Source organism: Amblyomma maculatum, chromosome 4 (genome assembly GCF_055883805.1).
Source record: "Amblyomma maculatum isolate TAMU_Amacu chromosome 4, ASM5588380v1, whole genome shotgun sequence".
NCBI lineage: Eukaryota > Metazoa > Arthropoda > Arachnida > Ixodida > Ixodidae > Amblyomma > Amblyomma maculatum.
Window position 1 is genome coordinate 65,598,030 of NC_139347.1, and position 27,309 is coordinate 65,625,338.

General features: G+C 45.8%; 1 protein-coding gene across 1 annotated transcript; it reads right to left on the minus strand.

The window, feature by feature from the left end:
- Positions 1-1,078: 1,078 nt before the first annotated feature.
- On the minus strand, positions 1,079-26,834 carry LOC146191284 (fatty acyl-CoA reductase 1-like). The gene is made up of 15 exons (XM_084600301.1): positions 26,758-26,834; positions 26,449-26,621; positions 22,332-22,448; positions 21,027-21,202; positions 17,598-17,670; positions 17,360-17,469; positions 15,751-15,849; positions 15,492-15,612; positions 12,659-12,832; positions 9,120-9,164; positions 7,738-7,856; positions 6,916-7,155; positions 3,437-3,566; positions 2,495-2,622; positions 1,079-1,418 (listed from the first exon to the last, which is right to left on the minus strand). The coding sequence occupies exons 1-15, from the start codon at positions 26,819-26,821 to the stop codon at positions 1,277-1,279; spliced, it is 1,911 nt and encodes a 636-aa protein (XP_084456427.1). The 5' UTR covers positions 26,822-26,834; the 3' UTR covers positions 1,079-1,276.
- Positions 26,835-27,309: the final 475 nt, after the last annotated feature.

Here is a 27,309-nt window from a genome sequence, read left to right on the forward strand (position 1 = left end):
AGTTCTCTGTTTTTCGATGTACTGCCGTATATAGGGCGCAGTTGACTAATGCAACATACTGAATTTTCTTTCGCTTCCCAATTAGCATAAATAGTGTAAGACGGTCGTGCTTCCTGCCGCTACAGCGCACCAAGTGTCAAAATCAATACATAAATATGAATATCGATACTTAAATAGCCGCAGAGCTACTTCGTTCAATTGCAGAACCTTTCTGCAACACCTGTGCAGCAATGGCGCATAAACGAGTAACGTGATCGGGCTAAGATGCTCAGCAGGATAATGATAAGTACATCCCGTAGTTTTTAAGCCACTCTTGTTCACCTCCTCGCAATCGAGACAAGTCGCATTGTGTTGGCGCCCGCATCTGAGCGAATTTTAATGTAACGTTTTTTTTTTCTTCCAGCGTGAGCTACACCTCTTAGGGTTGAAGGGGGCTTTACTGGGGAGCCAGCGAAGTGGTGAGGCTGTGAAGCCCTCCACAACATTCGTCGGAGCATGATATTGTGTTGTGCAGATGTATCAAAGTATCCGCCGCTGCCATAGCGATGGTACCGGTGGCTCCATCTCATTTTGGAGCGTTAAGCTGCATGCCATGTTCCAGCCGCTGCTAGACAACCGCTAGCACCAACGCTAACACTGTGTACACTTACATTGTTGCTAGCGTTCGAACACGGTAGTTTAACGAACCGCAGTACATGTATAGACGAAGACACACGCATAAATGTGCAGAACATTACTGTGCTCGTTCTATGCCGTCGTCTACAGAACAGAAAGTCATGATTCTGCATGACTGAAAGAAAGCAACTGGTTCAACATAATGTACCCTAAACATCATAGCTACACAACAAGCACATGCCACCTGTGCTAATTCCGCAAAGAGCACACCGGTGTTCCTTTTTTTTTTTTTTGAACAAAACCCAGCTTCAAGCGGACCCTTCTCCCAACAACCGCGCTGACGCGTTTTGGAGCGCGCCTAATTCAATTCAATTTATTTGATTAGACAAAAACTTTCAAAAGCTGGTGACAAAAGCATTATTGTTCGCCACCTAAAGCCCGTGGCAATTGAAGCGAAAGTAGAAGAGCGAGGTCAACGTTGAGTGCAAGGCGAGTCTATAAGAACAATGCCACCATGACTACAACGTGATCTCAGGCCTTGAAGTGCGCATTTTGAGTGTTTGCCACGTGACCATAATGCGTTTTCGCGCACTAAAAGAGTGTATTTAATATTTTGTATGACTTCTGATATTCCGGTTTGCGAAGCTAACGACCACAGATGCTATAGGGTAAGCAGCGTTTCGTAGAGTTCTGTGACGACAGTCTTCGTGGCGGAATCCAACTCCAATGCTGGATTCGTCATCAGCAGTGTCGAAGCCAAGAAAACCAGGAGTATTTTCCAGGACACGCGCTTGGCGTACAACCTGCGTAAGATAAAAGCAAACTGTCATGGTTTGCTGTTGACAGACTTACCGGAACTGCAGTCTTTCTTCATTACCCTCCCCCCTCCCCCCTCCCCCGACTGTAATGCCTTGGGGCTGTGGGTTACATAAAAATAATAAATAAATAAATTAGTCCATTTATTGTAAAAAAGATCCACAGCTTATATTTCGCACGTTGTCGCTTCATTATTTTGTGATAAGCAGTTGTGAAGTCAATGTTACGTGAGCTAGTAACTTACGGCAACCGTGATTATCACCGCAGCCTTCGATTGTTCTTTTATTCATTCCCAATTCTGTGATTTTTTGTGTGGCAGAAGGAAGTTGCACATTCGAGAGTTTTTAAATGTGTTTATCTCAATATGGTCCTTATTTGCTGTGGAGCTGAGGAGGCTCGTGAAAATTTCTAAACACCCATCAATTAGGTCCCCCTTGAATATACTATCGGTTCATATATGAGTGGCGTTTTGAAACAGTGTAAGACGGCTTAACGCCGTAAGCAGGCTTTTTAACTGTTAGTCGTTTCGGAGTTAGCGCACGCTTGAAATGTGAAGGTAATATTCCCAATATTCTCCCCCCCCCCCCCCCCCCCCCCTTGTCTCACATGTTACTCTGATTGGGAGTCATTACATATCGGAAAAAAAATACCATGTCTGCCTTCAATAGAGGGGGGGGGGAGGTCATTATGATTAACGATTACTGCTTCAAAATGGTGACCAGTGTGTGAAGAGGGATCGTCTGGAAGCTTTGCATTGCAGCCTCCTCCAGCCAGAGCTCGAGTTTCACTGAATCTGGCATGAACAAACGCTGTAAACGCTTTCTCCTTTCGCGCGCGCTCTCCGTTTCCGCACTCCTCTCACGTTTCTTTAACTTTGAGAAACTAAAGTGGGCTTTGATCCTGCATACTTTTAACCTTAACACTGAGTCTGTCCAGGCCAGAGCCATCGCGCAACCGTTCTTTTTTTTGTACGGGTGTGGGTATTGCGAACCCCCTGTGGTCTGCGAACCATCATCACAGGGAAGCTAGAAATCTTGGAGACAGAGCTTAAGGAGGTCCTCACCGTTTCAGCTGTCTCCTTGCGTCCGGAAGTGTGTCGTCTTCGGCTTTGAAAAGGTACTTGCGAATTCCTAGCACGTGTTGCTCCCAGTACGGTCCCCACTCGATTTTTTGAATGTCATGACTGAACAACTGGAAAATTAAGAGTCGCCATTTTCATTCACAGGAGCTGCTGGAGTTTTCTGAAGTTCATTCGGCAAAGCTAACGTGACCAATGGCCACATTTGTCTATAGACTGCAAGCTGTACTTTTTGAAGCTAAGGAAGCAAAGTTTTGACGCCGAATTTCAGCTACCATGCTCGGTCACGAGCACAACCGAACAGACAGGGGAATAGCACCTGTACAAGTACGGTGACCTGAAAGAGCAGCTTTTATATCTTCGCCTCATTCGCTCAGCAGCAAATGCTCAACGCAAAGATGCTTATGACTGTGGGTAATGATTGTTCGTGACCCATTTTGTTATGTTATGACATTCTCTTGTATCATTTTATGCCAGCTGGTTAGAAGCGGTCATGCATATTAGGAATAAATGTGCATAATGGACTTTGCTCGATAGGGTGTAGGATGACGCGAATATTTTTGTCCTTTAAACGGGCAACAATGAGCGTCAACTGATGAGCTGATGCTGTCGGCGGAAAATATTCAGTTAGCATATTATATTGCACATCGGCAGCCAAAATATGCTTAAATGATTGTATATTTTAAGCTGCCATCAGGGCATGCGTTATATCCTTTTCATCATGGTTATTGATAGATCAGCTGAATTGAATTGCCGATTCCCAGTCCCGCTCCAGCAATGAACTGTCAGTCTGCATTCGGCGGCACTTTCCTCGATAACATTACAATAAAGAGATCTCTCTCAGGTTCTACTTCCCCACTCTTTGAAATACTTCCATATAAGTCTCGAAGGTAAAAAGGTGTATTCTCAGGCACACGCTCCACTTGCCTCCTTGTCCTTGGGTGAAAGATCGCTGATGAGGCCGATGACATTGTCTGATCTGAACAGCCAGCCGTGAGTTGTAAAGTAGCATGCAGTATCCATGAGTTTCCTAACCTTTTTGCAGTTTGGTACTAATCTGCAAGATAACAAAATGACAAAAAATGAAAAGAAGCAAGTCTACCATATAGTACGCTTTGGCTCTCCGCGCATGCGCAGTGGATTAGAATCGATGTTAGCATGTTTGTCATGTCGAAATAGGGTTAGCATGTTTACGGAAGTGGGCATAGCGTTTTGTTGGTCGGATTCCAACAAGGTCTCTCGTTATGAATTAAGAGGGACTGTTATATGTTAGCATGCTGGCCGACGTAAGCATCCTAATCTGCAGGCCACGCGGATACAGTTGAACGGTTTTAAAAATGGAACTAACAAAAATGGCGAGGTGACATCTGGTTGCAGAGGTGGCGGGATTGCTATCAGATGAATTTCAGAAACTTTCGTGTCTTATTGTAGTGTTACTTGAAAATAATGTCAGGTAAAGAAGTACTAACCGTGAATAATCTTTCTGATTTTATTACTTTAAGTAAGGACATTGCGAAGGTACAAGGTTATTAGTTTGGGAAAGCAAATAGCACGGCGCCAAGGATTGCCTCTACTGCGCTGTGTACTGCAATTATTGGACTACTGGCGCCATCTGGCGCAGCCATCGCGCACAACAATGTCCCACTCGTTAACTGCTCTCTTTTTTGCTAAGACGCTATTAGCTATGGTTATTGTTAATGCCCCAATTCAAGCCACTAACATAAGTGTATCTTGTATTGATTACATCTTTGCAGCACAAGTCGATGTAATCATCATGAACTATGCGTGCTATTTCAGGTATCACATGCCACTACTCGCTGTCCTTCGTGACAGCACAGGAGCACTCGCACGATTAAAATTAAGCTTCCACACAATCAGTACTTTGTTTATGCCAACAGAACAAGGATCAGTACGCATGCATTCCTGCAGTGGAATAATCTGCGGTAGTCCCGATTAGACCGGCAAACTTTCCCCACTTACAAACAGAATAGGTTTATAATGCATTTGCCGTCTCTACTTTGGCCAATATTTATTAAGCCCATGAGGACCAATATTATATCCGATTTAAATACTGGCATTTTAAATTACATTAGAAATAGGGACATGCAATTATCGTTCGAAGTAAAAATAGATACTTGTTTTTTTCTGAATATCTTGGGGTCTGCAAAACAGCAAAATGCATATTTAAAGGTGAGAAAATTTAGTTTAAAACATTTCTGCTAACCAATTTGAACTTTCTACGCAGTTAGTAAAAACGGCAGTTTTCATCTTCGTGGATTGACTGGATTCGTGCGCAGCCTCTGGCATCCACAACATTAATTCGGTGTCGAAGCACAAATTTTAATTTCGCCTTGGTCCTTGGTGGAGACACTTTCGATTATCCTATCTTTTCTAGCTTATAAACGGTTTGCTTTCTTTTCGTATTTCGAAAGATTGTGTTACTGACGAAATGGATTTCTTTTTGCTGCTGGTGCCTCTTTAAGAACATAAATATTAGAAATTAAAGCGACAAAACACACAGGTTATATTGGTAAGCTAGATACGACACGCGCAGTACCTAAAGTCTGGCTCCTTCGGAGGGGGTCTGTAGTGATTTGAGCACTGGAGGAAAGGAAAATAAAGAGGGAAAGAGAGAAAGCGGCTGATTGCCGGCTTTGCAAATCGTTTTATACAAAAGGGAAAAATCATTATTTTTTCCAATATCTGGTTTTCGAAAACAAGTTAGTGGTTCTTATCAATACTCACAGCGAAACTGTCGAAACGATAAGAAATCTTTCAATTACACCGCTGATAAGAACGTAAAATGGTTACCTGCTTTTTATTTATACAGTCCTTATACTTTCAAGGCAGGGGGGTCTCGGACCCCTCTTAAATAGTTTTGGTCGGTCACAGACACCCTGAGACCCGGACACGCGTAAGCTAAGCCTAGTGTGTCTGAGATTGCCATTTCTAAGAGATTTTTTTCGCCACTAGGCTTAGGCCAGAGGGCAGGTTCCGAAATGGAGAATAAAAAAAAAAGTGATGAAAATTCTTAGCTGCTATTACGTCGTTCTGAATTTTGTATTTTCGAAGTGATACGAATGTTTAAAATATCAGAACGTTGTGTGTTTATAAACGTTTTTATGTGGCCTATTGTTTTGCTGCATATCCCTAGCGAAAACCCCATATGAGTCACAATAACCTCATACCGATTCCTCATACTAAACTTATACAACTAATACAAATCTCATGCTATCTCATATATTTCTCGTAAGTTGAATGACGTTTGAATGAGATTATATGAGAATTGTACGAGTTTAGTATGAGTTTAGTATGAGAAATCTCTTTGAGGTTATTCTGACTCATAGGGTTTTTCACTAGGGATTTATTATGCAGAATGTTTATGCTAGACATTTTCTCGTTCCCTTAGGAATTTTCAAAATTTCGAAGAGTTATAAAGGCTTTAAACATATCACAGCATCGTCGTTCTACAAAAAAAAAAAAAATGCCGACGAATACGTTACTTCCTAATGAGAAATTTGAGCGCAGCTCAACAGCTGTTTCACCTTTTCAATAGATTAAGGTAAATATTTGGACCAAGAGATGTATGTACAATTACGGACAACTTTTTTAATTTTTTACACATATTCCTTCAAGAAACACTCCACTAACAGTTCTTGACTGTCATGAAGGAAGCTTTATGTTCGGAGAAATGAAGGAAGCAATTAAGCTATCGGGAGGCTGCGGGAGGCAGCGCGTGGGCCCATAGGAACTTTGCGTGGCGAAGAGATAGCAGCGACTGACTGATGCCGCTGAAGTCGCTAGCGAGTCAAGAAAACGTGGTTCTGCGTTTCAGCTTGAGATGCACGCACCGTGATTCGCTGATAGCGAGCCGGCGCTTCATACCGTCGCCGCTACGCAGGAAGAGGGGGGGGGGGGGGGTGCACGCAGCGGCGAATGGTGGTGGCAGGAGCGCGCAAAGTAATCGGAGAACATGCGCGGTCGCCGCCACGGAGGAAGAAGGGGTTGGGTTGGGTTGTGGGGTTTAACGTCCCAAAGCGACTCAGGCTATGAGAGACGCCGTAGTGGAGGGCTCCGGAAATTTCGACCGCCTGGGATTGAGCTGTGGGGCTGAGAGGGGGCGGAGCTAGTTACGAGGCACGACGCCGACGGCAGCGACGACGAGAAATGCAAGAATGGGTTCCAAAGAGCTGCGCTCTAAAACATTTTTACACCTCCCTTTTTCTGAGCATTCATTATAATTAAAGACTGCCATTATCGGGCGCCTAAGCAGAATAAAACAAACTAGGCGGGAAACGACATCAAAAATTACTAACTAAGCAAGCTGTTTACTTCACCGATAGGAGGGTGCTACTGTACACGTGCTGCTGCACTGAAATCATTTACTCGCACAGTGAGACACTAACCTTGGCTCTCGCCCCACCATCTTCAGTGCCAGGTCTCCTGTGCACGCGGGAAGGTAGCGTAGGCACCAGAAATTGGTGCTGTACCACAAGGGGCTGCTGATCGCCGTGAACTTAGGGTAGGAGACAGCATGCGGCAAAGGGTATCGCAAGACAGTCGCCTGCACTGCGTCGATCCAGTCGCCCCACGTGTGTCGTTTGAAGGCACTGCTCGTGCTGTGGTACACTGCCACGTGCTCGGGCCTGCGCAAGGGTGTCTTGGTCACTGCATGTAAAGTCACTACGGAATGCACTCGGGACCACCTTAGCAGATTTATCGTTTGAAAGAGAGGCTTTTCTTAAAAGGAAGTCTGCACAGTCATGAAAGCAGAACAGTGAGCCTGGGGTAGACATCTCGAAGATGTATCTTTGCGTTAAATGTTACAAAGTTAGAAAGGTGATCACTGAAGTCGGCGGTGATGTGCAGAGAACATAAACCGACTAGCCCAACATCACATTTTACTTCAGAACATAAGCGTCGGGGCTCACATATACAAGAGACCAAATGATTGGCTCATCAGTCATGATCCATGACGTCCAAGCAGCCGAGAAAGGTGCAGTTGAATTAGAAATCAATATTTAATGCTCTTACATTTCCTGCCGATTGTGCAGTGCAGTTACTATCCGCTCAGCGGCAGTCAGGATAAAGTAAGCTCACCATAAAAGTGGCAACACTATGTTTTGTGCCATGATATGATTGACCCGAAACAGAGAAGCTTGTTTTTGAGCTTTGGTTTCCGGAGATGCAGTAGGGAGGTGTAATATGAGCGATAATAAAGGGCCTACCTCGTGGTTGCGGTGTGCCAGGCGACGCATATGAGCGTGTTGGCCACAATGTCCACAGGAATGGTGTCAATTGTACATTCCTTTCTCACCATCAATGATGGTAGTAAGCCCAGGCCCAACTAGGAAATGAATTGCAGGAAAAATAAGTTTTACGTTTTCACAAAAAGCAGTGTCCCTCAAGCATGCTCGCCATGGCAGTACTTTGGCAGTAAACAAAGGTATCATCATCAAATACGATTTAGAGGAGCCTTGCAAAGACCTACTGTTATGTCATCGGAAATTAAGCAATAAATAGGAAATCTGTATCGGAATACACAATGGAAGGGTTTCGAGACTATTTTACAGGCAATCCCCGTGTTTCTACCCTTGATTACGCTTCCGCGCATTAAAGCGCTGTTTCTCGACTTCTGGTTATCGCAACACTCAAACTTGAGGAGCAGAAAGGTGCAGTAATATTAAGGGCTCTTATAACATGTCCAAAAGGAACCCAACTGTCAGCGATGCTAGGCAAGGACAGGTGAATGCCTCTTAATTTGTGTTGTTAATGGCAAACTAATAACGCTGTTATTCAGTTGGGGAATTGTAATTGCTTAGAAATTAGAGAAAGCTATAACCACTCGCTACTGGTTGTAACCGAACTTAGGACCTCTGAAGCTTGCGTACGGTGCTCTACCAGCTGCCCTAGAGTGGCAGCGTTTGAATATTATACTTTCGCAAGTATTTATGTTGCGTGTCACTTAACCTTGAAAGACATCACCAGCTCTACCCTCGCCCATAGCAGAGGACGTAGTAAGCCCTCTACTAATGCATTTGTCACATAGAGAGGGATCTAACGGTAATAATGGAAGCACTGAGACAGCCAGAGCCGATGGCCTTGTTGAACCGTTGAGAATGTAAGTGCTGGGAAATTGGAGGAATTGGAGGTCATTTCAGCGTACAAATGAGGAGGACAACAATCAGCGAAACCAATACAAGGACAAGAGAATGTCCATTTTTTTTTTGTTTTCAGGAAATTAGTAGCATATTTATGAACGAGCATGCCGCTTGTGAACGGTCTGAAGGTTAGGTCACGTGAAACGCAAAATACCTAGAGAGAAAAAGCTCGAAGAGGCGCCGCTGTAACTCGGTTGACACAGCGCTGTACGCGAAATTCGGAAATTTTGAGTTCTGACTCCACCGGTGGCATTGGTTGTTTTTTCTTTTTTTCTTCTACTATCTGAGCCTCTCACTGATTGAATAATTAGACTGTTAACATCCCATAACAAGACAAATAAAAAATACATTCTCTTGTGCTCGCTCTGGTTTTGTTAATGTTTAGTTGCCTTTATTTGAACATTCAAACTTGCATCTTGAAAATACTGAACCATCGCATCAGTACCTACCGAAACAATGAGGCCCGTGCAGGCTGCAAAGTTGTCAATCCAGCCCTTCAAATAAAAGAGAAATAGTGCCAGTGGTGAATTTTATGTCCAGCAGAAACGCCGTCGTCTGAGTGTCACACTGTCACCAGCCATGGTTTCGACCTGCCCGTGTAATTTTAATGACACACACACACACACACACACACACACACACACACACACACACACACACACACACACACACACACACACACACACACACACACACACACACACACACACACACACACACACACACACACACACACACACACACACACACACACACACACACACACACACACACACACACACACACACACACACACACACACACACACACACACACACACACACACACACACACACACACACACACACACACACACACACACACACACACACACACACACACACACACACACACACACACACACACACACACACACACACACACACACACACACACACACACACACACACACACACACACACACACACACACACACACACACACACACACACACACACACACACACACACACACACACACACACACACACACACACACACACACACACACACACACACACACACACACACACACACACACACACACACACACACACACACACACACACACACACACACACACACACACACACACACACACACACACACACACACACACACACACACACACACACACACACACACACACACACACACACACACACACACACACACACACACACACACACACACACACACACACACACACACACACACACACACACACACACACACACACACACACACACACACACACACACACACACACACACACACACACACACACACACACACACACACACACACACACACACACACACACACACACACACACACACACACACACACACACACACACACACACACACACACACACACACACACACACACACACACACACACACACACACACACACACACACACACACACACACACACACACACACACACACACACACACACACACACACACACACACACACACACACACACACACACACACACACACACACACACACACACACACACACACACACACACACACACACACACACACACACACACACACACACACACACACACACACACACACACACACACACACACACACACACACACACACACACACACACACACACACACACACACACACACACACACACACACACATATATATTACTTTTCAGCACATGCTTTTGACGAATACTGTAACATCTCGTAGTATCTTGACAGCAGGTACTTAACACCCTTTTTTATTTGATGCACGGTAACTTACCGTTTGTTATTGTTTGCTTAGCTATGTATTCTTTGCTTCAACATGGATTGGAACACTCTGAGGAAGGCTGGTCTCACAGCCGAAATGTCATGTGAATAAACAGTTTCATGCGCACGCGCAGTTTAAGACGCTCGGCTTGTGTGTCCAAGGGTGCGGAATCGAATCCCGGCAGCGGCGGCCGCTTTACGATGGAGGCGAAAAGCAAGGCGCCCATGTGCTGCGCGATGTTAGTGCGCGTGAAACAACCCCAAGTAGTCGAAATCTTAGGAGCCCTCCACTACGGCGTCTCTCATAACCTGAATTGGTTTTGGACGTTAAACCCCATATTCTAACTATATAGTTAGAATATGGGGTTTAACGTCCAAAAGCAATTCAGGTTATGAGAGACGCCGTAGTGGAGGGTATAGTTAGAATATGGGGTTTAACGTCCAAAAGCAATTCAGGTTATGAGAGACGCCGTAGTGGAGGGCTCCTGAGATTTCGACTACCTGGGGTTGTTTCACGCGCACTAACATCGCGCAGCACATGTAGCTAGAATATGGGGTTTAACGTCCAAAAGCAATTCAGGTTATGAGAGACCCCGTAGTAGAGGGCTCCTGAGATTTCGACTACTTGGGGTTGTTTCACTAGCACTAACATCGCGCAGCACATGTGCGCCTTGCTTTTCGCCTCCATCGTAAAGCGGCCGCCGCTGCCGGGATTCGATTCCGCACCCTTGGACACACTAGCCGAGCGTCTTAAACTGCGCGTGCGTGTGAAACTGTTTATTCACATGACATTTCGGCTGTGAGACCAGCCTTCCTCAGAGTGTTCCAATCCATGTTGAAGCAAATAATATATAGCTAAGCAAACAATAACAAACGGTAAGTTACCGTGCATCATAATAAAAAAGGGTGTTCTGCTGTCAAGATACTACGAGATGTTACAGTATTCGTCAAAAGCATGTGCTGAAAAGTAATGCATTGTTTTCCAAACGCAGCTCTTATACGTGCCCGATCGGCGGTTGAACCGCGTCACCGTTGGTGCCTTTGGTGGTGTAACCGAATGAGTGTCACGAGTCAAAGAGAGCTTTTTCAGGAGAGCCTCAAGCTAACGCGCCGCTCACTCGTAGCTCTTCTTTCTTTCTTTTAAGAAATATTGTTTCACCGTGAGAAAATAAAAAGTGATTTGTAACTGCAAATGGATACATACAAGCATCCGTTAATTATTTGCCTCAGTATATCTTAAAAGTGTTGAAATAGCTGCCCTCAAATTTTGCATTAGGGAGTATCGACAAGGTGCACAACATAGTGGTGGAAGATAAAAGAGCACGCGCGTGATAAGCAAGTGGCACACTGTGTGTCCATGATGAGTGAGAAAAAAATTAACACGCACAAAAAGAATGATTTGTACAATATCTTCGGAAGACATAGCGACCATAAAAACCAAAAAAGGAGGGTCAGCGCATTGCTGCATGCTAGAGGACACCTCGTATTAGTATTTACGAGTTTCGCTTGAACATTTAGTAATATGATAATAACAATGATAACGAAGACACTGTTTACGCGTACGTGAGAAGGGAGTTATAGCAGATGGTCAAAAGGAATAAAATCCTACAAACACCGGTGAACATTTATGAGAGGGAAGATAATTATAACAGTATGCAGCTCAATTTTACCGCGCTTTCGTTCGAACCTGATCAAACGGTATTGAATTTAGTTATAACAAAAAGATTCCTTAATTTCTCGGGTATGATTAGTGCTGTAAGCCAGATTTAAAGATAGTGGATGAGATCTAATCAAATCAGTGATCAGAAGCTGTATATGTCTTGACAGTTGAAGATTTGAAAGGGAACATGCGCTCTATGGTTATTCAAACGTAATCTAAATGTGATTTCTGTCTGGCCTACTTGCCGGTCATTACACACGGTTCATTAGAGTAGCTAAATGACTTTTTGCAAAGGTGAAGTTTAAGCACTCGCCCTTGGTGCAAAAGGTGGCTGCCAGTACTGTGCAACTAGTTTTTCTCGCGTGCCTCTAATATGCCTATGGCCGAGGTTAGCTGAGACACCCGGAATGTGGATATATAACAAAAAAACAGGTCTCACACGAGGTTACTTAGGCACTTCAGTGTAGCTATGGCATTATAGTGGCGCGATGGCACTGAATATTGAATTATTCCCGTCATGCCTCACCGGAAAGGGCTCCCTCCACGAGGCGGTCACAATGGATGGCCGCACAATGGCGACAGGAATGGCTCCTCTCTCGTCTCGCAGCAGTGTTTCTGCTAATCGCTTGGTGAAGGTGTAAGTGTTCGGCAGCCACAGAACATCTTTTCCGTGGTGGACATGGAGCTGTAGTTTTGGCTCCTGCAAAGAATGTAGCGAACCTCCTCATAAGAAGAACGCACTCTTTGGAAACAAGAATAAAAAATTAAGAGGCGGCGGGGGGGGGGGGGGGGGGGGGGGGGGGAGTATACATTGCGGGGCATGCTGAGAAATGATCTAAATTCAATTTCTGATGGGGTTTCATTGTTGACTGTGCGTTGCTAGATTTTCCAAAAATGTTTGACAAGGTTTCTCATCAACTGCTCTTTTTGAAATGAAGTAAACTTAACATTGATGCTAATATTCTTGCGTGCCTGCTTTCTTTTCTCACAACCGTTCACAATTTGTCGCAGCTAATAATACCTCTTCCTTCACTTCTCCAGTTCAATCAGGTGTGCCACAAGGCTCCGTGCTGGGATTTTTGCTTTTTCTTATCTATATCAACGACTTACCCTATTGCGTATGTTCATCAAATAACCTTCTTGCAGATGACTGCGTCATATACCGCGACATTAACAGTGACTCTGATGTAGGTCTTCCTCAGTCCAATAGTAACAATGTTCTTGACTAGGTTAGCACGAGAAAGATGGAATTTAACAATAATAAATGCAGGCACATGCGTGCTTCTTGCCATAATATAATACATTGCCTTCATATCACCTTGACGCTGGTAACCTCGAATATGTTCCCTGTTACAAAAAACTAAACGTATTTATTTTATTCAGATCTTTCCTGGAAGATGTACGTAATTCACGTCACCAACAACGCTAATCTAATGCTGGGCTATTATAAGGCGCAATTTCCATTCCTCTAAGATTGTAAAACTACACTTTACAAATATTTAGTTCGTACCAAATTGGAATACGCTGCATCTGTCAGAAACCCCAGTCAAGAGGCGCTTATCAATCAACTTGATCTGTGCAGAATCGGGCAGCTCACTCCATTCCTTCAAATTATAATCGTAACTGCAACGTCACTGCGATGAAAACAAATTTGTCATTGCCAATGCTATCACGGTGCCGAAAAATATTCCGTCTTTGCCTCTTTAACAAGATATAACCCGACAACCTCACCCTTAAGAATAAATCGATAACCCCATCTTAGTACGTTTCAGCTCGCATCGATCATCGTCGTAAGGTTGATATTCCTTCATGTCACACCAATCATTGCTGCAAGTCATTCATCCCCAGAACGTCAGCAAGTCGGAATCGCCTTCACGGATCTTTTGTCGAAATATCTGATAATTCGAAGTTAAAAACTGCTTTATCTAACTTGATATTGCCATAGGCAATTGTCTTTTTTTACAGACACTTGTGACGGGCAAAAATGAGTGCATAAAGTTTTGGCTGCTTGTCCATCGCAGCGTTAGAGAAGGGGCAAAGCCAAGTGGCTGGCGCTTGCGAACTCAGCGCCGCCAATCTGTTGTGAGGGCGCTTCAGCCACTGGCGTGGCTGATCAGCTACGTTTGGCGGCCTCAGCAAAAGCGGCAAAAATCCAAAATTCGCCAAGTGTAATTCATACGTACCGAACCAGTCATTAGGAGCAAGGGTAAATCAATCTGTTGAAGTATTCTAAGGAAAGTAATGAAACAAACAATCAGAAACCGCTATGTTTAAGAAACCTTGCAAGTAGCGCTTTAAACTTGTCCACACCTTCAGCCGCTATTCTTTTCCTCTTTTTCTGCACCTCCTTGACTAGGTTGCTCGCAGGAAAGTACTACGAGCCTATTTTCTTGTGCGAAACAAAGCATAGTACCCATAAAGAGAGCACAAGCGTAATCCAAATGCCATAAATTCCTACAGTGTAACCATAATGGAAGGAGCGCTGCTTGACACCGACGCCGAGCGCTGTTTGTTGACTTCGCCCTTTGGTTATCTTCTTCCATGAGCCCAGATTTCTTTCCAAAAGTGGTAGCCACGCGGAACTGTTCCTACGATGTCGGATAATTTTTCGGGAGCTTTAGGACGTCGACATGTCGTTGTCGGCTTTATTTGAGCTGCAAGAACAACCTACATTCAGAACTATGCCACTTAATGGAGCTTCTTCTATTGCCGTCGTCGAATCGTTTAGTTCTCAGCGCGCACTAGCCACCTACATCTGCCCGGGACCAGTGATATCTCTCCATCCTTATGAGGAGAACGAAAACGTCCGTTTAGATGCTCTCATCATCTCACCGGAGGTACGAGCCGAGCTCAATCGTTTCAAGACAAACTCAGCTGCAGGGCCGGACCGGATATCTAGCCGTATGTTTCGGAACCTCGACGACGCCTCGGTTCATGCGCTCACAGTCTTTCTGTGAAAATGCTGGGAGCGGGGAGCCATTCCACACGAGTGGAAATGCGCCCACCTCGTTCTCATCCTCAAGCCGGGCAAGCTACCTACTCTCTCGAACCTCCACCCCTTTCCACATCTTGCGTGGGAAAACTATTGGAGCATGTAATTGAGACCCGTCTTCTTCGTTACCTAGAAGAGCTTCACCTACTCCAGACACGATGTTTGGTTTTCGACTGCACCTTTCGGCTCCAGACATCGTGCTCTTGCTCAAGCACCAGGTGCTGATACACAACTCTCGACACCAAAGTCATACTTGGTCAGACGTCGCCAAGGCCTTTGACAATGTACGGCATAAAGCATTTCTACAGAACCTCCAGACCCTAGGGGTGGGCCAACGAACGTATGTATATATACGCGACTTTCTCACGAACCGCACAGTGGAACTAGACACCGGCCCAGGAGATCCTTGCATCATCTTTCCTGGGAGCCGGGGTACACCCCAAGCCTCGGTGCTTTCACCACTCCTGTTCAATATTGAGCTGCTTGGCCTACCAAATATTTCAGCAGACATCCCTCACTTGCACCACACTCTCTACGCCGACGACCTCACTCTGTGGATTACACACGGCAGTGACGGCCAGATCGAAGAGACTCTGCAGGCAGCCATCGATCGCGCTGGCACCTACCTGGCCACCGTCGGCCTATTCTGCTCGTCCACCAAGGCTGAATACATTATTGTCCCGACCACGGGTAAACGCCCCAGATCACCTCCGGCATCCTTCAATCTGCATGTACAGGGCACCCCCATACCCCGTACCGACCGAATCCGCATCCTGGGCCTTCATCTACAAGATAATGAAGGAAACGCTACTACTCTTCAGTGAATAGATCAATCTGTAATCCAGATCAGCCGCCTGCTCAAGAGAGTCGCCAACAAGCATAAGGGCATGCGCGAATGCAACCTTTTGCGCCTCGTACAAGCCTTCGTTTGTACTCGCATTGCTTACGTCGCCGCTTACCTTCGCCTCACGCGAACAGACTGGAAGCGACTGGATGCATCACCACACAAGACATACAATACAGCATTGGGTCTACGCATGTACACTTCGCTGACACATGCGCTGACACATGTGCAGTGCTGTGCCAGGTAGGGATCACTCCTCGGAGGGCGCCTTCTAAGTATATGGACCTCACGCCTGAGCAGAGACTCAGTCTTCGTATACCTCCACTTCCCAAACGTATGCATCCAGAGTATCATACAGAGCGCAGAGCCGACCGAGACCGCCAACTCCAGAAAGGTTTTGTCGGTCGCTTCCACGTTACATACACAGATGCCTTTCCCCACCCCCTTCGCCCCGCTACGGTTGCGGTTGCAATGGCACCGCGTCCTCAAAGCCGCAACTGTTACCACCGCGGAAGAGGTTGCCGTCACGTTAGCTCTGACCGATCTCTTCACCAAAATATTCGTTAGCGATTTTCAACAAGGAATTCGTAACTTTGATACAGGTCGTATATTTCGACAGGCACACACTATCCTCCGATCTCTCCCCTACCGTCTACACCTCGTCTTCTCATATGGGCCTCGGCCCATGAGGCGCTCAGCGGGAATGCACAGGCGCATGCTTTAGCCCGAGAATTCAACTACCGGGCGGAGCGCCCTCCTCAGCCTTCCTCCGACGCTTCCTTTTACACTCCTCAAAGATCTCCATCACGCCTTGTTACGTACACGAACATCCTTCAACGTTATCGGCTTGAACGGTGTCTATACCCCCCAGCACACCGGGAACTATCCCGGCGCGAGGCCGTCCATTGGCGCAAAATACAAGCGGGAACCTTTCCAAACCCATGGCTATATAGTAAACTTTTCCCAAATCTTATTGCACCTATGTGCAAACACTGTTCACAACTGGCCACATTGATTCACATGATGTGGACAGTTTGCAACACAACGCAGACAATTCAGCTACAGTGGATGCGCGGGAGTCCCTCCTGCGTACCACCGAGCTCACTCAACAGCGCCAGATCATTTTGCGCGCTTTGGAGGCCGCGGAGTCCCAAGGGATCCCTGCTGACCTCCTCTAAGCAGTGGAACCAGTCTTTCGGCTAGCCCCCCCCCCCCCCCTATTTTTGGGAGTAAATAAGGAGCTTATCATCATCATCATCATCATCATCATCATCATCATCATCATCATCATCATCTAGTTAAGTTTTAGTTTTGGTTCTATCCGAGTCTTCTCTCTGCTCTAACGTGTGGTCTACGTCCGTGATGAAATAGACACGTGACAGTATACTTACTCTGCAGCTTCGATAATTTTTTCGGCTTGAACCTGTGGCTGGTATATGACCTCGTGCACTTCGCCATTGTGCTCGCAGTTGGAGTATGCTGTTGATACATGAACAAGAGCCTGGAGGAGAACACGGTGAGATTCCATTTGCGCGAACTGAGAAAGCAGGCAATAAAAACTCTGGCTATACGATAAACACTTTTCATTGCATTAAGCGAAGCTTGATCAAATAATGAGAAACAACTTACTGAGAGCTGGTGAATTTGTTTGCAGAGTTCGAGAACACGCCGCGTACCCAAGAGGTTTAGCTGCACCGCCACACTGCAACATAATTTTCTGGTTAACGCTGATAATGCAATGCGAATTTATTGAAGAAACGACGCTTTCCGAATACTGGTGTGAGACTGTGATTGCTTTATTTTCAAAAGTGCATTGCACTTACAAAACAAGGGCAGCAAGAATCTATTAGATTGCTTTTTTTTTTTGGTTTCTGAAAGACCCGGAGCTCAGGGGTAAAATGCGATAAATTTGCAGGACCCCGTATGTACGCCGAGAAAATACTCCAAACAAGCGCCTTCCCGTTTTTCATGGCTTATGCTTACTCTAGGTTGCTGGATATTTATTAGTTGGCAGAATTGTGCGATCATAATCACGTACGCTGCTTAAACGCCCCGTGCCCCGCCTGTAGGGACTAGCGTGCCTCGATATCAGCGCCGCGCTACATCGAGGCACCCTAATAGGGACGCCACTGAAAGCCGCCTAGCGGTCGTTTTCGAAAGTCTTTCCGGGATACGAGCTGCCGCTGACTTCTACAAACCAGAGCTAAATGGCCAGCTGCAGTCTTCAGCCATATTTTATTGTGGGTATGCCTCACCGGCTGGCGAATTACTTAAACCGAGAAATTCGGTTTTCTTTGCTTTATTTTTCACACACACACACACACACACACACACACACACACACACACACACACACACACACACACACACACACACACACACACACACACACACACACACACACACACACACACACACACACACACACACACACACACACACACACACACACACACACACACACACACACACACGCACACACACACACACACACACACACACACACACACACACACACACACACACACACACACACACACACACACACACACACACACACACACACACACACACACACACACACACACACACACACACACACACACACACACACACACACACACACACACACACACACACACACACACACACACACACACACACACACACACACACACACACACACACACACACACACACACACCATCGCTTTTTTAGCTTTACAAAGGCAGTGCTGCTGAGCCCCGAGATCCGCCCACGTGCAGAATGTGATTTATGCGCTGACTTAGTATCCAAGTGATTTATAGCGAGTGGCAAGGAAGCGACAAAAGGAAACACGGTGAGCATATACAAACGCGTTTGTGTCTTTTAACTTGCTGACTTTACTGCTGCTAAAATAATTTACTGCATAATCGGCCCATGGATCTGTTGTCTCCTACGCTTTCGCTCTACGCAGTCGTTTACACGAACATGCGCCAACAGCCTGACCAAGCTCTCTTACTACAGGCATCGCATGCGAGCACTTCCATGGCAGCAGGCGAATTGTAGAAGAGACAGTTGTGCTCGTGGTGTTGCACGTGAGCGGCATGACAGAGCCCGGAAACGTGCAGGTTTGGTGTGGTTTGAAGGGTTTAACGTCCTAAATCGACTTAAAGGTGCGGACGTGAAAGTTTGGTTTGGTTTAAAGGGTTTACCGTTCCACAGCGCCGAGAAACGCCATTGTGGAGGTCTCCGGAAATTTCCACTATGATGTCTCTCATAGCCTAAGTCGATTTCAGACGTTAAGCCCTTCAGGCCAAACCGAACCAAACCTGCACATTTTTGGGCTTTGACATGCGGCTCACATGTAATATCCCGAACAAAACCTTGTATCTTCTACAATTCGCCTGCTTCCTGTGCTCGCATTCCATGTCGGCAGCGGATAGAATAGAGGACGAAGGTGCACGAAACATAGGCCAGAAAGCGCTGCGCGTATGAGGTACCATATATAGATATCAAGATCCGAGTGCACGTGCCGCCTACATCGAAGCAAACAACCTGAAATTGATTTTTGCAGAACCTCTCGGGTCTCTCGGGCATCAGCATTCAGCATCACCCTACCTGTCCCTGAAATTTACGTAACAAGAAAGAAAAAAAATTATCGACTTCTTTTCGAAGCGATCGGTACGTGAGAATCTCTCAGACAAACGGCTGTGCCATCCCAATAAGGCCTGGTTAAGCAATTCTTAGTTTTATTTGAAACATTCGGCAAGAACCGTGACATCCATTCTTCCTTTTCTTCCTTTGGAAATGGCACATTGTATTCTCCCCTTTCTTGTCTTCTTTCTCATTTCATTACTGTGCTTTTATTTCTTCTTTTCCCTTATTTTACTTTATCTTCCCTCTCGTGGCTACTGCCTTCGGGTCTTCTTTCTCGTCGCCAGTGGCTTGGCCTTCAGATTGACCTGCCTTGGCTTGTAAATTTCTGCAATACCTGAGACGACTTTCAATTATTCGACCAACTACTGTGGCGTCCAAATGAAGGCTCTAGCCGTACCCGTAATTCTGTCGCACCTGCGCGCTGGCTGAGAAGATGACATGGGGAACTGGAAACAGGAACGGGGATCTGAGTCATGATGTTTTCATGCACTAGGGTAGTGGCTGTTCTAGAGAGAGCGTCATGTATGGGCACAAAACAGGTAACAAAAGAGTAAACGCTGTCATGGGGAGGACAGGGAAGAGGTATAACTTCTGATATCTAGTAGTGCGCCAAGGATCGAAAACCTGAAATAGCGACAAATCAAATGGTTTACGTCAAAATTATTTGAAGCGAATTGAATATGTTCTTAGCTTTTTGTATCTAGCTGTTGGCACGAGGTTCGAATAAGGCCCGTGGAATATCGCGCCACATTTTTCTTCGACTACTGTTCCAAGGACACGGAACGGACGATGGGCTTACCATATTCTGCCGCGTACAGCAAACGGGGGCAATTACACTGGCACCGTTTATAGGGCTCATCATGGCCTCTACGATTCGACGACACGTGCAGGTCTAATATAAGATGCCATGGATGATAAGCAGTCATCGCCCGCTTCCCCTCTCAGATCTCATGCTTATGCCTCCCCCCCCCCCCCCCCCCCCCCGCCTCTATGTTTTTTCAAGTATAAGTGAATGGTGAAAAAGTGAACATCCCGAATTTTAGTTTCGACTTGGTATTACGGATTAGAGTTGCGTCTTTTAGCAGTTAGAGCTTTACTCCTCCAGTTACAGCACCATTAGTGAAACTCTGCAGCTGCCGCTTCAATGTTTTCAACGTCTCCTAGTTTTCAACGAATATTCGCACGAGTAGATAATATTAGAACATTGTTCGATTCGTATTCATTTTAATTCTGTCACTTTTCGATTAGCAATCAGTTCGTTTTGTAGGTAGACATTTTGTATTTGATTCTGTAGTTATGGTGCAGTATTCATATTCTGCTCGGTTTGAAAAAAAAAAGTACTATTCAGGCGCCCATACTGATATCCCGCCCTGCTCTTGCAGAGAATCGAAAACATTGAGAAGTTCTTCGTGAACTCACTTGAGAGGCTCGTCAAATTTGATCGTAGCAGCCGAGTGGAAGACAACAGACACTTCCTCAGCCAATGTGGTCCAGTCAGAGGTGCTCAGTCCCAGGTTCGGAAGTGCAATGTCCCCGGACACTGCCCTCACTTTCTCTAGAGCTGATGGCTGCTCTTGCTTGAGGCGTTCGAAAACCTGTGAGAAAAAACTAAGATTTTCGAGTCTATGAAAGTATGAGAGCCGAATCTACTCCCAGTTTTCAGCCATTGCTGAAATACCGGTTGAAAGTTCACAAGGCAAGATTTCCTTAGGACTCTCATCTATGTCGTGCATCAATATTTGAAGAAGGCATGCGTGTATACATGCAGCCATAAGTTAAATCTATGCGCCTTAAATATTGGAAAATACATAATTGAATTGTCCTCAAAAGCTGGAGCATTTTGTTGCACCATGCCACTGTTATTTGTGAGTCTCCAGTCTCTGCGCAGTGGAAATGGATGTCTGACGTACAGTATTTCAGTGCTCGTCGTGAAATAAAGTATAAGCTTTGTTTACAATAAGCAACCAGGATATATAGATTAACCGGGCCAGGTTCCGATAGAGTGCGAGTGATCTGTTTTCCGCGATGCTACTACGGTTTTTAATAGAAAAGCATATTCAGCACCATCCTTCTGAGAACAGCCGGAATACGTCCTCTAAAGACCGAAGTCTCCCGTCAGTTTCTCCCACTGCCAGCCGCACCTGCCATATTTCAGCTAATTTTCTCCTCCCTCCGCCCCTCCACCCTTTCGTCTCTGCTTGGGGCTCTCCTCTCATTCAGTGCATTGTGTATTAACGCAACAGACCATCAGCCGTCCGTGTTTCCCTTTCTATGTCTCGCCCAAGTAAATTTTATTTTCTTGACTTCCCATATGGTATTATCAGCTGAAATTTGTCGTCAGTCCAGTTTAATGTCGTCCCATCCCTTCATTTACTTTCTTTGTTTTACACCTTATGCTTCACCGTACTGTCTTTGACAAAATGACAAGTTTCTTCAAACGGCCTCCTGTTTCACCTCGCAAGTTAGTACTAGTAAAAAATGTGACTAAATATTCTCAAAACTAGCTTGCACCGTTGCTTAGCAGGTCAGACCAGCTCGTGTGCTTTAATTTGTGGCGTAACATATTGTGATGAGGGCAAGAAATCTAAACATTGAAAGTTTGCCGATATCAGCGGCGCTTTGAAAGAGTTGATGATCAAACGAATAGGATGCCCTCCTTAAAGCAAGGTTCTTGGTACCGATGATGCTAGGAGGATCAATGGAAACCTGGAGAGCGAAATTCACCTGCGAGTTGAGTATAGTCACCAGCCTTGCCTGCGGCTGCTCTCCACGCTTGCTGCGTATGAGAAGGTAGACCTGCTTTAGACCCGGACAAGACCGCAGCAGCTTTTCCAGAAGAACCTGAAACGGGTACAACATGAAAAAAAAAAAAAGATGTTCCTTTATAAGAACTCAGCCTTGAAAAATATCTCGTCGTGCACCACTGAACACAGGTTACAACATTGTATAGAGATAGACACTTATTCAGAATTATTGTGTATAGTACGTTTGATGGATAACATCATGGGAAGCCAAAATTGAAATTGAATAATGTGCCCTTTACGACGTTTTTCAGTATGTATTAAAATTTTCATATGCCTCAACATTTCTATTATTTGCAGGTTCAAGTCTGGCGACAGTGCTCTAGACGGACGTTGATTCGATCACCACTGGCTCCCACAGAGCACCATGCCTTGATAACCATGTAGGAACTCTGCGGGGATCGCCCAGAGCAACAGGTCCATTGGACTAAAGTACAAATGTGTGGCGCTAGCGGCCATATTTATTCCATTGGATGGCGGGTACTAACACGGCCTAGCCAGCTGAAGGGTTAGCATCTGAGCTATTCGCGCTGTTCTAAAGGTCCCTGTGTTCTTAATTCGCACTTTCTAGCAATGCGTAAGCACTCGGGTTTGCGCAAGAGCGGCTTGCGATATGATATGCGAATACGGACGCTGGAGTATGTTATGTTCGAAGATCCGAGCAGGAGTTCGCAAATCGGGATTGACGGGGGTGCTAAATAAGCCCGACTTAACTGATGTAGTGGCAGAGGTGTGTACACGTAAGGAGTGGGACGAGGGTACGTGGGCGAAGGCGCTCCAGGTGTGGAATTCACGAGAACACGCAAGAGCGTGTGTATAGAGAAGTTCACAGCACAGACGGCTAGCTGTGACGCCATCAAAAACAAAGAACGGCTCCTTCCAGAGGGATGTGGGATAGTCGAGCACTTCGGATGTCCAGATATCTAGGCGGCGTTTGGGGGTCCCAGATGACATAGACAGCAGCTGTGGGGCTACCAAACTAGTGGCAAATTTTTTTGTAAAGAGATTGTTTCCTGTCAAGGACATTATGGGCATACTACATGGGTATGCTGAACGTTATGGGTATTATTGGTAATCCGGTACCCATAATAGTACGGGCTTGTCATGACGCGGCAGTCCAGAAGTCGCTTACACGATGTAATTCTTAGACGTCAGTATTATGGGTAATCCTGTACCCATCATGCGCTGTCACGCCAGTATCACGGTGGTGCGAAGAAAGGGAGTCACGGCATTGCGGCTTGGCTATTGGTTTGAAAACAAATAACGTGTGCAATGGGAGTGCAATAGTGGCAATTGGCGCCCGTCAAGTCTTCCATGGTTCTGCTGGAGCATCAATACGGTCTTGAGTTTTATCTTCGAAATACAAGAATCTTCGTGCTATCTTCGTGCACAAGATATCACCACAAATTCAAGTTTGGAGTCTGAGAACGTGATTAAAATATTGTTACAGCGCAAAAACATTGCTGAGCTCGCGCGTTGAGGATGATGAGGACGAAGTGCTCTGTTTTGGGCTATCGCTTCTAGCCCTTGTTGTCCAGCTGGGCCTCTGAATGTGTTTTTTTGTGTATATCTTCTTCTGTAACCTCAAAACAGTTTCAATGTTAATCTTGAGTAGTTTAGCTGCTACTGCACACATGTATCAGCGCTCTTATTTCGACAGAGTTGAGCCCGCAACGAGATGGAGGTCAGCGCTTTATACCTCTAAAAAAAAAAGGTTTGTTTTACCCCATTTGATGACGTGGCGGAGGAGGAGGAGGAAAAAAGTTTATTAAAAAATGTAAACGCTTCCAGGAGGACCTTTTAGTCCAGGAGCCCTCTGGCTGTTCCGTCTAGCTTAGCCCGCTCGACCAGCCGCAACTGATCTGCAGGCTGCGTGGCTAGAAGGGCAGCCTCCCAGGAGGAGGGGGTGGGGTATCTGACAAGAGGAAGGCGGATGCGATGTGGACATTCCCATAAGTAATGGTAGATGGTGGGTGGGGTGACGTTGCATGTGGTGCATGCAGTATGGTGGGAAGTCCGTGGAGTGGAAGATGTGGGCAAAGTGAGGAGATGGGAACGAATGTGTCTGGAGTTGTCGCCAGTACTTGCTGTCGATGTGAGAAAGCGTGTGATGTGGTGGTTGGTACGTGTCATGGCAACGACGATAGTAGTGAACAATTGTAGTCTAGTCAAGAGGTTCGATGGAGGTGTATAATGAAGGTTTGGAGATGCCATCCACCTGCGCCCGGAAGCTTAGTTCTCGGGCAAATAATCCCACGTTCGACGTGGCGGGCAGTCCCAAGTTCTTTGTGTGTCCATCTTTGACGCTTGGTTCAGCTACCGTGCTTATTTTGCGATGCATGGTGACAAATTATGGCGGTTATTGGACACGTCTGGGGAATCGGTTTGCGCCCCTGCTGCCACCGTCCTAGGCAAGCTTTCTTCACGAGCACTTGCGCTGAGGCGCTATTTCTGATCACGTCCTAACTAAACATGGCACTCTCTCCGCAACGGGGAAAACAGCAGAGGCTCATAAAAGGCTGAAAATTGACATATGATAAGTTGAATTTAGTGTTCAGTGTCCTCACACGAGAGGCTGCGGTCACAGAGGAGAAGTTGCAATGCATTCAGGAAAAGTACGCCCATCCAGGAAAATACATCGTACGTATATACCTTTTCGACCACAGTAGGCTAAGAGACGCCGTGGTACGTCAGGTGATGATGATAATGACCGCTTTGCGGCTTAGGTTCACATTTTGTTCTTAATGTTTCCGTGTATATGATTGATATACGCAGCCTTTCAATGCGCGAAAATCGACAATCTTGGAAGTTCATGTGTACAGTTCTCACTCGTTCACACGTTGAGGTGCGGAATTCAGTATATGAGGACAAAACAAAACAAAATTTGTGCTCATCTACAATAACAACAAGCGAAACATCACTTGCTGCGTAATTATTACCCGATGAATAGTTCAACAGCAATGAGCTCCGGTGTTACCACTTTATATCTGTTCACGATTCTGAGTTCAGTGCTCGAACTTAGCCTATGCTACCGCGGATCTAGTAAGCCTAGAGAAAGCCTACGCAGTGGTCACCACTAATCTCTTTGGTCTTGTGCGTACGTGTATAATCCGGCCCGTTCACGTGGCTAATTGCAGTAATATTATCGTTAAATAGCACATGACCGCTGCAGTCTTAGCTGTCTTGCACACAACTCTCAACATTTGCTGTCGTAAGTGACCTTCAAGCAATGGACTCCGATAGCCTTACGCTCTGCCACGTACGGCTCCTCGAAGTGAGACTAGGTAGCCGTGACCTCACGGTAGCACTGCTGATTTATACGTGCCGTTTGTTTCGGTGGAGGGAATGCCTTTGGTGCGGTTAAAGTGACTCCCTTTTGTCGCGCGCACAAGCATTAGAGTTATGCGCGTTCCTTCGCAATCCGAGCTGGTAAAAAATTGCGTTAAAGTCTCATTCGAGGAAAAAATGAGTGCGAGCATACCTCCAGTCAATCGCTCTCTTTTTGCGGATCGAAGGCCGCGATGCAAAAGCGTTCTATATGCAACTGGAACACTGTTGTGATCTCAAAGATCGCTCAAGAAAAACAAAATACATTGAAATATATTCGTTGTACTCTTCTCTTGAATGAGCGTAGCATTTGTTTAATAATATGCAATGCTTCTACGAGGCATACGGTGCATCGGCACCCTAGAGTGCAAACCCACGCTCCCTGTACACTCGGCATGAACTATGCACCGACTGAACAGCCTTGTGATAATAATAAAAATACAGTTCAGGAAGCGTATTCGGGACGAAGCGGACATCATGCATTGCTTCAGTAATGGCTGGAAGTAAACGTTATGCTTCTGATTGACAGTAAATGCCATGGCCACACCAGAGCACACATTTACCCTTCTCCCTACGTGCACCAAGTCTCCGACATGCTGTGAATGTTAAGTGATCCCCTCAGACTGGTAGGCGTTTTCATAAACACAGTGTGCCTGCAGGCTGATAAAATGTTTCTGAAAGGAGTAATGCACGTAAAAATGAGGTTCACCTACCTTTCCAACAAAACCCGTTCCTCCAGTTATAAAGACCACACGGTCCTGGTAGAAGCGTGCAACCTCGGATTCACCGCATCCTTGGATCGCTAGAGCAGCAGATGGTTTTCGCTGTTCCCCACTCAAGGACGCCATGCTCGCCATATTTGCCGTGTTGGGTGTCAATCTGCAGGCTGAAATCAGCATTTGAGCAGACAGATCGCAGTCGCTGCTTGCAGTTGCGACATTTTGTTTTGAGTATCAAACGTCTAAGCTCATGGGCTAGCAAGGGAGAGAAAAAAATGTGCTGCAGCAAAACGTAAATCTCACTGTGCAGAGGAGACCAGGGCTGTAGTCGACTTAAGACGCAGGTACGTAGGGCGAAGAAGCGCATTGTCGTCGGGATCCTAAATGACAATCAGAAGGAAACTGATGGACGGCAGGATTCCTCCTCTGTGCGAATACATTACAGGCCGTGAGCGGGGTCGTTAGCATCGCTGACGTTAGCGTCCGTGCATTCAAAACATGTAGACATAGAGCACTGCTGGGCTGTGTGTCAGGATAAGGCATTCAGGATCTAGCACATTCACTGAGCTGATGCGTTATGTACATTAGTTCAGGTTGCTCGCGTCAGTGTACGGTGAGAAAAGGCTTTGCCTATGCTTCTATCTAAAGTTGTTCTAACAGCTGGAGCTTTCTCAGCGATCTCGTTTTTTGCGCTTGGGTAAGCATGCCTCCTCAGTGAAGCCTGCGAAGAGCTTTAGAAACGAAACTAAGTGAAATCCTATTTCCACGTAACATCCGCACATACATGCTTCCACAGACTTAATTTGGGGGCTAATTTTTATTAACCGTAAAAGCAATTTTCACTGTACGATAATG